At 28.0% G+C, this 12,069-nt stretch overlaps 1 protein-coding gene and 1 long non-coding RNA gene across 2 annotated transcripts in view; one reads left to right on the top strand and one right to left on the bottom strand.

Moving 5' to 3' along the window:
- The window catches only part of LOC141532608 (uncharacterized), an 84,468-nt gene that overhangs the window by 8,457 nt on the left and 63,942 nt on the right, over positions 1-12,069 (bottom strand). Inside the window, exons 2-6 of the mRNA XM_074251037.1 lie at positions 9,296-9,576; positions 7,559-8,088; positions 6,239-6,501; positions 5,292-5,667; positions 434-565 (exon numbers count right to left, since the gene is read on the bottom strand). Of these exons, the coding sequence (XP_074107138.1) occupies positions 434-565; positions 5,292-5,667; positions 6,239-6,501; positions 7,559-8,088; positions 9,296-9,576 (1,582 nt within the window). The remainder of the gene's footprint in view (positions 1-433; positions 566-5,291; positions 5,668-6,238; positions 6,502-7,558; positions 8,089-9,295; positions 9,577-12,069) is intronic.
- LOC141532609 (uncharacterized) overlaps positions 1-12,069 on the top strand; it is a 243,400-nt gene that overhangs the window by 193,718 nt on the left and 37,613 nt on the right. The window lies entirely within an intron of this gene.

The following is a 12,069-nucleotide window of genomic DNA, read 5'->3' as shown; positions in this document are numbered from 1 at the left end:
TTTATTTAATCTTGATGTATGATTCTAAACTAGTAGTCAATTCTCTTGTTTTTTTATAATTCTAACTCCCTTATTTGTATTTACTTTCATCTCTATGATTCTTAAATTTGTTAGTTAATTCTTCATAAACTCTGACAATTGTTAATTCATTCTTTATAAATTCAAATCTCTCTTGAAATTAATGTATTACATTTAGATTAAAATGTACAATAATGTAAATAATGTAAATATTCTTTAGGTATATTTTATCTTTGCCATTTGACATCAGCCTTGGCATTATTATCAATAAACTAAACTAAACTAAACTAAACTAATAATTTCCTTCTCAGAATATAAATTAAGAAAGATTACAAAAAATTGAAGAGAATTATTAATTTTAAATCCAAGGTCAAATTGTTTGATAATTATAGTAATAAAATAAAAAAATACTTACAGTCCAACCTCCATCAGCAATTTCTTGTTCGCAATAAACTTTTAAGAACCAATATGTGGTTCCGCGTATTTGCAAATAGTAAACGCCGCTTTCTCTCATTCCAGCGTTGAGTAAATCGACACACGAGTACCCCTAAAATAATTAAAGTAAATGTCAATAATTATAATTTAATTACTCTATGCAATAAATCATAAATGACATTTAATGATAAAGCAACCTGTATTAATTAGTCGAGTTATTAATAGTTTTGCAATTTATTTAATAACTCAATAAATATCAGTAATTAAAAAAACTAAAGAAAACTTTGTTTCTAATACTTTAATCTCGAATTTATAAAATCTTTATAAATTTATGCTTAATTGAGCAATTTAAAAATAAAGTATAAAATTGAAAATTCACAAAAATAATACAAACAAAATTATTTAGTAGTTGGTTACAGTATGTCAATACTCTCATCATGCTCTTCAATAAATATGATGAAATATTTTATTTTTAATTATAAATTCTTATTCTTACAATGTAAGTGATATATATTCGCTTGTAATCATCTATAAAGAGCTCTCACGAGTGCAGTCGATAAATAATTATTAGTTATGTGCAAAAGATTCTTGCCCTGCAGGAGTTACGGTCATTTGCCTGTCAATAAATAAAACCGCGGATGAATTGTGGTAATAGACCTCGGGGTTAAAATTTCTAACTATTTAATTGCTTGGAAATTGGAGATGCCTCTACGGTTTCATTTTATCACTTCCTTATAAAATATAACAGAGTTTAATAGAGTACAATAGTTTAGAGCGCAGTCCCGTCCGAGTTAATAAAAAGTTTACATAAAAAAAGCAATAAATAAACTTTATTCACTAAGAAAGTGAAAGAAGGGTCTTCTCGGTGTCCCAGAATGCCTTCAAAGCAAGAAAGTATAGTTTTATTATAAATAGTTTTTTTTTTAAATAAAAAATTTAAAGGAAAGTAAGTTGTTTGCATTCCAGTTAAAATGAATAGTAATAGATAGATAAAAAGAATATTGACCCAGTGCATTGTGAAAGAGGAAATGTTTAACTTGGAACATTTTCTAAAGATAAATAAATGCTATAGGTCATCCCACTAATTCAATCGGTCTATGATTATTCATCACCACTACTATAATAATAATATTAAGCATAATTAACGTCATCATCGTTAATAACAAGAAGCACCGTTTATTAATAATAAACTTTAAAACTCTCTTTTTGATTTGATATCAGTGTTATAACTTTCACTCAATGCAATCAAAGTGATAAATATATTTAGATATTTTTTTTTTTATTCAAATATATTTAATGGGTCTAAGGTAACGCAAACATTAATGCTCAATTTTGAATTAAATTGCCTACTTATAAGTTCAATTATAAATTAATTTATGTTTATAAATCTAAATGAAGATATTGAATTTTTTTATGATGATTTATGGTGATAATTTTATTTTTGATCACTGAGTTTCCGTATTAAGCGTTGTTGTCTTTAATTTAAAAAATATCTAAAGCTTATTTATCTATTAATGCAAAAAAACCGCAATTAATAAAATACCCCATTAATTTTGTATATTCTATGTGAAATTTATTTTAAAAAAATTTCATTCACTTTTTTCTACTTAAAATCAGAAACTTACAAATGAGACCTTCAATATCTCTTAGGTTTTTAATTAATCACAAAATTTCGAGTAACTGTAATTAATATGAAGAAATTATTTTTTTTATGCAATAGACTGTAATTATTTTATGTCGATACAAGGAATAATTTCTTTTACTTTAATATGTGAATACCTATATGATAACAATTTGCAATTATAGAAATATAGTGAAAATGCTATATTCTCGAGAACTCATAAAATGAAAGTGGGTGGTCTGCCAAAAATTTTCAATTAGACCGCTTTTGTAGAGCATTTAATTTCCTTCGAAAATATTGGTCGTTAAAATTTTTTGCTGGGTCATTTCAAAGTCATAGAAAAAAAGTATGTTCAAAAACAAACAATTGAACATCGCGACGATAACATTATTATTATCATTATGCACGGAAAGAACAAGATGACACTGGATATCATCTCAGATTATACTGAGTGAAAAAAAATTTCACATAGTAGCTAGTATAATCCAGATTACAATGAGTATAATCCAGATATCACCCAGTATAATCTGGATTATACTAGCTACTATCTGAAAATTTTTTTTCATCACAGATATCACTGAGTATAATCTGGGATTATATCCAGTGTCATCTTGTTCTTTCCATGTGGGCTCAAATTTTCACAAAATTTTTTTTCCGTCATCCCGAATAATAGTTTTGATATATCTATGGAGAAAAAAATAGTCAATTTTTTTTGTCCAACATAGTTTATATGATTCATTTTTTTTACTATATATTTTTTATAATTCAATATTTAGTCTTGACGTTTGATTTTTCATTTTGCATTTTTACTTCTAATTTATTTGAAAAATTCTACAGTTAGATATTAATAATTATCAATGAAAAAAATGAAGCAAAAAATTTTTCTTCACAAACAAAAAAATGATATTAAATTCTTGAGTGAAAAAATAAAAATTTATATACATTCACAGTTTTATCTTCATCAGAATAATGAATGAATAATTGAATAAAATAATCGGTTATTATAAAGTTAAAAAATAATTGATAATAAAGAGGCTGAGACGATTTTAAAATGCAGTGTAATAATTTCATAAAGAGATCTCGAAGGCAGAATGTGAGAAAGAGAAAAAAGATGTGTGTATTGAGTATATAGACCACCCAAAAATAATTGTGTGTAGACGTATATTTTTTATAATAATATAAAATTTAATTTCACTTTGATTTTTTATTTATGAGTGTACGGTGATTCTAAAGGCTGAGATTTCGACAGATGATGCGTCTGAGGGATAATGTTTAAGTACTTTAATATGTACATTGTATATATCGAGGATTATGTGGATGTATAGGTGAATGTAAGACTAAGGTAAGACTTGCATACATAATGCAATTATTCACAGCGTGAATATACACTTTACTTGCGGGTTATTAAAGGAACGTGGCCTATATTCGTACAATAAATAAAAGGGAGCATCGGGTAAGAATAATAAGAGTAAGACTCAAGACTTAAAGTAAGATTAAGATGATGGTAATGATGAGACCTCTTCCGCGTGATATAAGTTGTGGGTAGCGGTTATTGCTCACATGATTTAATAATGCAATGGACGTCGACTCGTGATGTGATATACGATAAAAAATAGACGACCGAAAACACGGGTCCTGAGAGAGACAAAAGACAGACACTGTAATGAGTTGTAAAGAAGCCGCCGTTTACCCTTTCATGTTAGATCTTCTGTTTTCTCTTGTTATTTGTCCGAAGAACGGAAACCGCTGACTCGACATCAGATTACACATTACCCATTGCAATGCTATACAGTATCCGATATGCGAGATTCGATATTATAATTATTGTATGCTCGAAAATATTATCAACAGCCCGCCGAAATTTGATCTTTTAAAATAATCCTTAGTTTTAATGGACTGTCAATTGTTTTGTAATTTAAGAAATAATTTTATTTAAAAAAATTAGTTTGATTAAAAAGAAAAATTCTTAAACCAAAAAGATTATTTTAAAGAGTATTAGCACCTTGATTTAAGTAGAAAAATTCTTGAACTAATAAATTTTTTTTTATTTTAGCTAATTTTACGTGATTCAAGAATTTTTTTATTGAATTAAGTTAATTTCATTTTCAGTGTAGAATTTAAAATCAATGATGAAAATTTAATTTTAAAATTAGCTTGATTATTGATTTAATATACCGAGTATATGAAATCTAGTTTAATTATTTAAATATGTCAAACCCATGGGTCTTATTTCTCTACTATCCTTAAAATTTTCAGTTTTGTTTTTGTTAATAGTGAAAATTACTATTCTTTATTAATATAATTTATAGAAAATTTCCTTAAATAAATTTAACTAATTACCTCTGAGTAATTAGTCAGAAAATTAAAAATTTTTGTATACTTATTGAAGACATGGTAATATAATTACCCTTAAAATTTGAAGTGGATTGACCATCTATAACCCGAAATAATTTTAATTAAAAATGGGATATTTAACGTTGATTGCATACGCTCTCTGCAGTTCCGTACCAGTTTCTTAGTTATACAAAAAAAAACTAAGGGTCAGACACTTTCAAAAAACTGACAATCTTTTAATGGATTTGTTGTGAGTTTGAAAAAAAAATAAAAAAAAAATGTTGACTGTCTAATGATTTATGAATAACGGATTAAAGTTCAAAAATTTATGAATCTTCAATTTTTTGACAATATTGAACCATGACAACTACCTTAATTATTCGAAAAGTTTCATGTTACAAAATTTGCAAGTCTAATAATTTTTGTGATTGCCAATTTATACAGAAAAATTTATTTTTTGCTGACAATCAATCGTGTATATATAGTTTGAAATAAAATTACCTATCATAAATTAATTGAAATCAAAAATAGAATTTTTTTAAAACAAAGCAAATACTATAAACCAAGTAATCTAACAAATGACCAATTGAAATGACTGTGGTTTAAAAATAATATTGAATGATAGCAATAATAATGCGAAGGTTATCAAGCTACAAATCAAACCAAGGAATTTAAACCGCAGGTGTTTGTAATTTTTTTCTAGCTATCAAGAAAAACTATCAACAATCAATCATCATCATCATATTGTACAGATAAGTAATGATTTGTTTAATTACACTTGTATGATATAATTATAGTAAGACCGATGACATGCAACGCTTACTCTGTTAATCCATTCAAGTTAACTTAAGACCGTACATAGGAGTATTGTCCTGTCACTCACCTTGATGTCCTTGTAGTTGACGACAACATTGTCAGTAGTGAAGGTTGAATTAGCCGGACTGGGTTTGTTCTTAACACTCGGGAATATAACTCCTCGGTTGCGTGTTGTTGATCTCTGAGATGACGAAGGTACAAGTGGAGCCGATGATGATGACGATACGGGCGATGACGAAGAGGATGACGGGGCTGACGAAGTAGATCCGCCAGAAGATGTCGACATTGACGTCGATGAAGACATCGAAACGGAAACACTTATCGGAGTCGTAGATGGTGGATTTGCGGCTGATGAACCTTGCAATGACGATGATGTGGGGAAAGGTGTCGTGGTCGTTGATGGAAGCGCTTCTGACGCAAACTCATCGTGCAGTGCAATGTATCTGTTCCACAATCGATTTATCTGATTTTAGTTTAATGTTTAATATTATATATTATATAATTATATTATAATATTAATTATATATATATATATATAGAATAATATATATAGAATATATAGTATATAGATATATCTATAACTATAAATAAAATATATAACCCTCAGTTACCGAAAATTCCTACTGAGTAAAGGTTCTCCCCTTCCCCCTTTATCCTTTATTTCCCCCAGTTCCCAAAAATTTGTCTTTAATGACAAATTTAGCTATTATATATGGCTAATTTGTTATAATCCTAAAAATTTTATTATTTTTACAAAGAATTTTTACATGAAAAATTACGTAAATTCTACCTATTTTGTCTGATAGTAGACTATTAACCAGAAAAATACTTCAAAGGTAGCTATACAAGCTATACAAGCATAGAATTATAACATTATTGATGACCTTCAAGATCATTGGAAATAATTATCGAAATCGAAATAATGAGTTAAGTGACACAGATTTGACTAGAATGTATTATTATTATTATTATTATTATTATTATTATTATTATTATTATTGTGATTGTACGAACCTGTTGGGATCGTATTCAACCAGACGGTCAATTGTCGGGTCTAGTAAAAGCTCTGCTGGAATCGGGCGCTGTGCGAATGTTGCAATGTCATTTTCTTGTTTCTTTAATCTACTTTCAACGCCCTGGAGGTTATCAATTATTTGATTTGTTTTTGTCCGTAAATCAGAATGAATTGTACTTATTACTCGTTCTTGACGTTGATTTTGAACTAATATTTCATCTGACTTAGGCAATAAATTATCTACTGCTGTCTTAGTGCCCACCTTTAATAAAAATTTTGTTTTAAATCAAATCGACTATTTTATCAAGGTTAAATCTCGGTTTGTAGCCGAAAAAATTTGGTCATTAAAATATTTAATAATTTTGTTCTATTTTTCTCGGACAATAGTCAAAATCTGACCATACATGGTCATTAGGGTGTGCAAAATATAATTTCCGTGAAGAATCTTTTAAAATTGGAGTTTTGAGTGCCGCTTTTAACAGGGGATGTGTTTGGGCATTTCCTGAGATATTTTGAAGTAAGACGATAAATTTGATTTCCATAGAATTTTTTAACAGAAGCTTAGTTTGGGCATTTCCGCTGAAAATTCAAAATTTGGCCGGAAGTGCCAAATTGAATCTCCTGTTAAAAATTCTGTGAAAATCAAATAAATCCTCTTACCCCGAAATATTTCAGGAAATGCCTAAACACAGCTACTGTTAAAAGCGGAATTCAAAATTCCAATTTTAAAAGGGTCTTCACGGAAATTACATTTTGGCACATTCTAGTGGTCATATATGGCATGTAAGACTCACATATAATTACTGTATGACTGTTATATAAGAAACAATATATATGACTGTTAAATGCAATCGGACAATAGCAATATTTATATATGATCTTATATGATTGATACACAGAAAGAAAAAAAGTCCTGAGTCAAGCGTAAATTTTTTTAAATCAAGAAAATCTTAAGGAAGACTGAAAATTTTTTGTATGAAGTTAAAATTTTTTGAACGAAGTTAAATTTTTTTAAGCCAAGACAATTTTTTCTTGTTCCAAAATAACTTCAGTCTTCCTTAAAATTTCTTGGTTCAAGAAATTTTTTTTTTCTGTGTAAGATTTACATATGATCTTATGTATAACTCACATACAAAAATTTTGTAAAAAATAATATTCATAACTCTGTCAAATATAATCAAAAATTGTGTCCGTATTTAATCACATATGGACTTTTTTGCCGTAGATTTTCACAACGATATATTTCATTAAAAAAAGCTCAGTGACCAGATACAACCCTTCAAACCAAAAAATGTCAACTTATAAATAAAAAAACTTACAACAACGCCCCAAATTTCGTTCATCTTATCCGAGAAATTGATCACCGGATAAATTTTCTCAACCAGCCTATCAATTTTGCTCCGCTTGGCGACATAGCTCTGTTGATTAGCCGTCGTCCGATTAACGTCAGTCGTAGAATGTTGTTGCCCCTTATCAATAAGCGCCTCGTGGATATCTTTAGTCATGGTGTAAACAGAGCCCAAGGTATCTGACACCAAATTCATATGGAATTGTAACTTTCTGTCCATGTTGCCGGTAGCTTGTCTGAGATTTTCGATTTCGATGGTAACGTGGTTCATTACTTCATTGCTCATAGCCTTCGTAATCTCTATCACATTCATACTAATCGGTTTTTTTTCGCTGGCTTCTGCATTTATGTCGTCGCTTGGCAGGAAGTTGGTGTCTAGTTGGTTCTTTAAATTTACCAATTTGTCGTCAATGTCCGATACCTTTTGGTCCAATGACAGCAATTTTTCCCCTAGGTACTCAGGTGTCGGGTTGTCATGATGAATCAAGCGGATAACTGGAACTATGAGTTGTAATTAATGGAATAAATTTAATTGTAATTATTTACCACGGAGAATTTTTTAAAAGTGTCAACAGAGCTGATATTACAATTTTTTTTTTAATATCTACATGATAGTAATTCTTCAACTAGATTTCTAATAATTTTCAATTATTCAACTATATTTCTACAATCAAGCAATCTTAAGATTATCTATCTAGATCACATCAAAAGATAGTTAAAACTAACAATCATTTATTTGAAACCATTTTATCGTAATGCATTATAAATATTAAATTATTTCAATTGAATTACTGAAAATTATATTTCAAGATACATTTTTATTAAAAAAAATTAATTTATTGAAAATCAGCATAAAATTTTATTACTTAAAAAGTTTTATAAAAAAAATTAAAACTAATTTTACTATCCTATTTAACCAGGTATTTTTTGACATTTAAAAAAAAACGAAAGAGATTAGAAATCAAAAAAACGAACTTTTTTTTTTTTCAATTTGCTTTTTTCAATGCGCTTGATATGGTATTTATAATATTTGGTAAAAAAATGGATTTAAAATTATTATTTTGATGATATCAAGTTTATTTATTTACTCATTTATTTATTTATTTATTCAAATGTCAATCGGCTTTATACATCAAGTTTATCTCAAGAAAGTCTTAGTTTTAGGCTATCATGTAAATTTTATACTTCTATTATGTATTAGTATTAGTATGTATTAGCTGTACTTATGTGAAGTATAACTTTATATATGTCATTTTTGTCATTCGGCTTCGCGCCTTGGCATTTAAACCTAATAAATAAATAAATAAATAAATAAATTTACTTTTTTTCCAGAGGAAATATTTTTTTTTTTTTCAAAAAAAAAAAATATCAACTAAAAATGAAACACGATAATGACCATATATATGTATATAAATAGATGTATATAAATAAAGTAAAAATATAATGATTTTTAAGATATGGTTTCTAGATTAAGCTACTTCTGATATTAAATGTCGTACATGTTTAATGAAAAACCTTACGATTGTTTCATTATAAGAATTACCATCACAAAGATATTAAAAACTAAAATAAAAGCAGAGTTGACACTATAAAATTCTCTTCGTATATGATTGATTGCGGGAATGATAAATCTAGTGCTAATTAGGAATAAAAAAAAAACTGAGGTGCAAGGTTTTAATAAGCAGATACAATTATAATGATAGCATACCAGACTCTTCTTGATGGCCATCAGCTCTCTCAGACATTCTTTCACTTTGTCTCATGATTTCCGGCGGAAGTGTAGGTTGTGCATGGAAGAGCTTTAGATCTAAAGTTCTCAGCTTAGTAATTACCGCGTCTGTCTTGTCAATGTTGTCATTAACCCGTGAATCCAGTGCTTCAACCCGCCGCATCAAGTGTTCGACGGCCTTGTCCAGGTTTTCGATCCGCTGTAATTTCGACTCGAGGGTTGATACTATCACTTCAAACACGTTGAAGAGGTACTGCTCGCTGTAACATTTATCAAACGCAGAGTAAAGCATTAATTAGTGTTTTTTATTGATGAGTTAAAGTATTTAAATTATTCAATGCTGTAAAAATATTTTACATTTACATGTTATGTGTTTACATCACATCATAAGCTTGAAACATTGACGAAAGTGAAATTTTGGCTATTACCTAACTTACGCATTACTACCGGGCTCAAACCCATGCAACAATTCAACTGATATGAACTAGTTTTTTACAGTGTAGGACACTCCATTTCGAGCGGTGTTGTTGGATATTTAACGGGTACAATAATTAATCCAAAAATGACTAACTTGTCAGAATTGTAACGCAAGGAGACATTTATGAAAAGTTTAATATAATATGTCAGATAAGATAAAATGTTGTAATCGTTAATGAAATTATTTTTACGAATTTTTTATATATATTCAAGGACATTTCGAGAAAAAAACTTTTTCTTACAATTTTTTTGAAATTTTGAGCACTTATACTCATAACAGTCTTCTATACGCAGGAATTTTTTTAAATAATCTCAATTTTGAAATATTAGCATTAAAAATTTGGATGTTGTACATACAAACCCTACGCTAACCGACGTTTAAGCGAACGTTTTGTTAAATATTAATCGTACTTTTTGTAGAATTGTTTTAAAAAACTGAGAATCATTAATTGAAGATATAACAAGTATTTTTTATCAAAAATAACATAAACGAGCGGTATTCAATTTTTTCCAAAAAATATTTGAAATTAGTGACTTTTGATATTTTACGTCAGTGGAAGTAAGTGAGCGATAGTCTGTAAAGAGAGGCAGCACTAATGCGTGAGAAAGAAACCAATAGCCATAACCTATTGATGTCTATTTCTTGTCTATGAATGTTCTTAATGTTATTTATTTTTATGTTGACTGTAATTCATTCGTGAAATTTATAAAGCTATTTATAAAACTCTTGATGGTTTTTTTAAGTTGTGTTTTATTATACTAAAGATTTGAATAGCGCGCTACGCGCGCATCTTAATTTCACCCAATAAGGAACCAGGTCCTATTTTTTGGCGAGTTGCGACTACTGACCAACTTCACATACTCATGTATTTTTATTGTAAGGATTTAATTTTTTAAGAAAAAAATTTTTAATTATTTTGTATTTACAAAAAAAAAATTTATCATTTTTATATGTAAAAAAAATACATATATAAAAGTAGTTTTTCGCGTATCGAAAAAATAATTTCTTCAAGTTGAATTTTGATTTCGAATAATTAACTATTAGCTGGAATTAGACTTATCAAAAAATTACTAAAGACCATTTTGGTTTCGGTAAACCCAAAATAATAAATTAATTATTTATTTTAAAATTCATTAAGCCAATTTAAATTTTGAGTTTAAAAAAAAAGTTTTTTTTTTTAATTTTATTTTTCCATAAGCTATAAATTCGTCCGCCAAGCTAGGAAAAAAAAATTTCATGAATTTAGTTTAAAAAATAATTTTAGATGAAATCAACGTAACGTTTAGTCTTAAATTGTTGATCGTGCAATTTAAAGCCTGTAAGATAGCTATCCACTACCGTTACTTTGTTCTAATAACATATAAATAAGCAGTTTATTGAGTTCATTACATCAGTAGAAAGATCAAACATTTCATAACAATTTAAAAAAAAAAATGAGTGAAATTTTCTCACAGTAAATTACTAATAGTAATAAAACATTGTCGTTTTTTTTTTTTTTTGTCGTATTAGTTAATTTCATAAAAAAAATATCCATTGCCAAGGTGGATGGAACTTAAACATATGAATAATAATTTCTCAAACAACATCGACCGCTTTTTTATTGGATACTGCATTCTCAACAGCCAGTAGAGCGTAACTTAACTATCGAAACATAAAGTTATCATACACTCAATAAGTAAAAATAAAGTAAATAACAGCTGGCCTCTTGTATGTTAAATTAATCTAGTTTATTGCACTATAAATAATTCATACCATAATTGTTATAATAAATATTTCTCCATTTGTATAATTGTCATATCTCTTGGAAATAATAATAATAATTATTATTGCCTTTATTTAAACCCAACAGCCCATACACAGGAAGAACAAGATGACACTGGATAACATCCCAGATTATACTTAGTAATATCTGTGGTGAAAAAAAATTTCAGATAGTAGCTGGTATTATCCAGATTATAATGAGTATAATCCAGATTACAATGAGTATAATCCAGAATACAATGAGTATAATCCAGATTACAATGAATATAATCCAGATATCACGCAGTATAAAGGGCCAATAACGTATTTATTTGTTTATAAAATAAGTGTAACTATTTTTAATAAAATAAAGTATACAGTTAGTCGATTTTTGTGATACTGCTTTTTTTACTAATCAATTTCCTGTCACCTTTGCTGAAACAAGGCCGTCACATTCACATAATACGTAGATGTAACAACTCCATATGAGTTGAAATGCCATGATACAGCTACTACTGACACAACAATATTTATC

This window comes from Cotesia typhae, unplaced genomic scaffold (assembly GCF_013202065.1).
Source record: "Cotesia typhae breed Kobodo isofemale line unplaced genomic scaffold, CoteBio_Ctyphae contig_65, whole genome shotgun sequence".
Classification (NCBI taxonomy): domain Eukaryota; kingdom Metazoa; phylum Arthropoda; class Insecta; order Hymenoptera; family Braconidae; genus Cotesia; species Cotesia typhae.
This window is presented reverse-complemented; position numbering and strand designations above follow the sequence as displayed.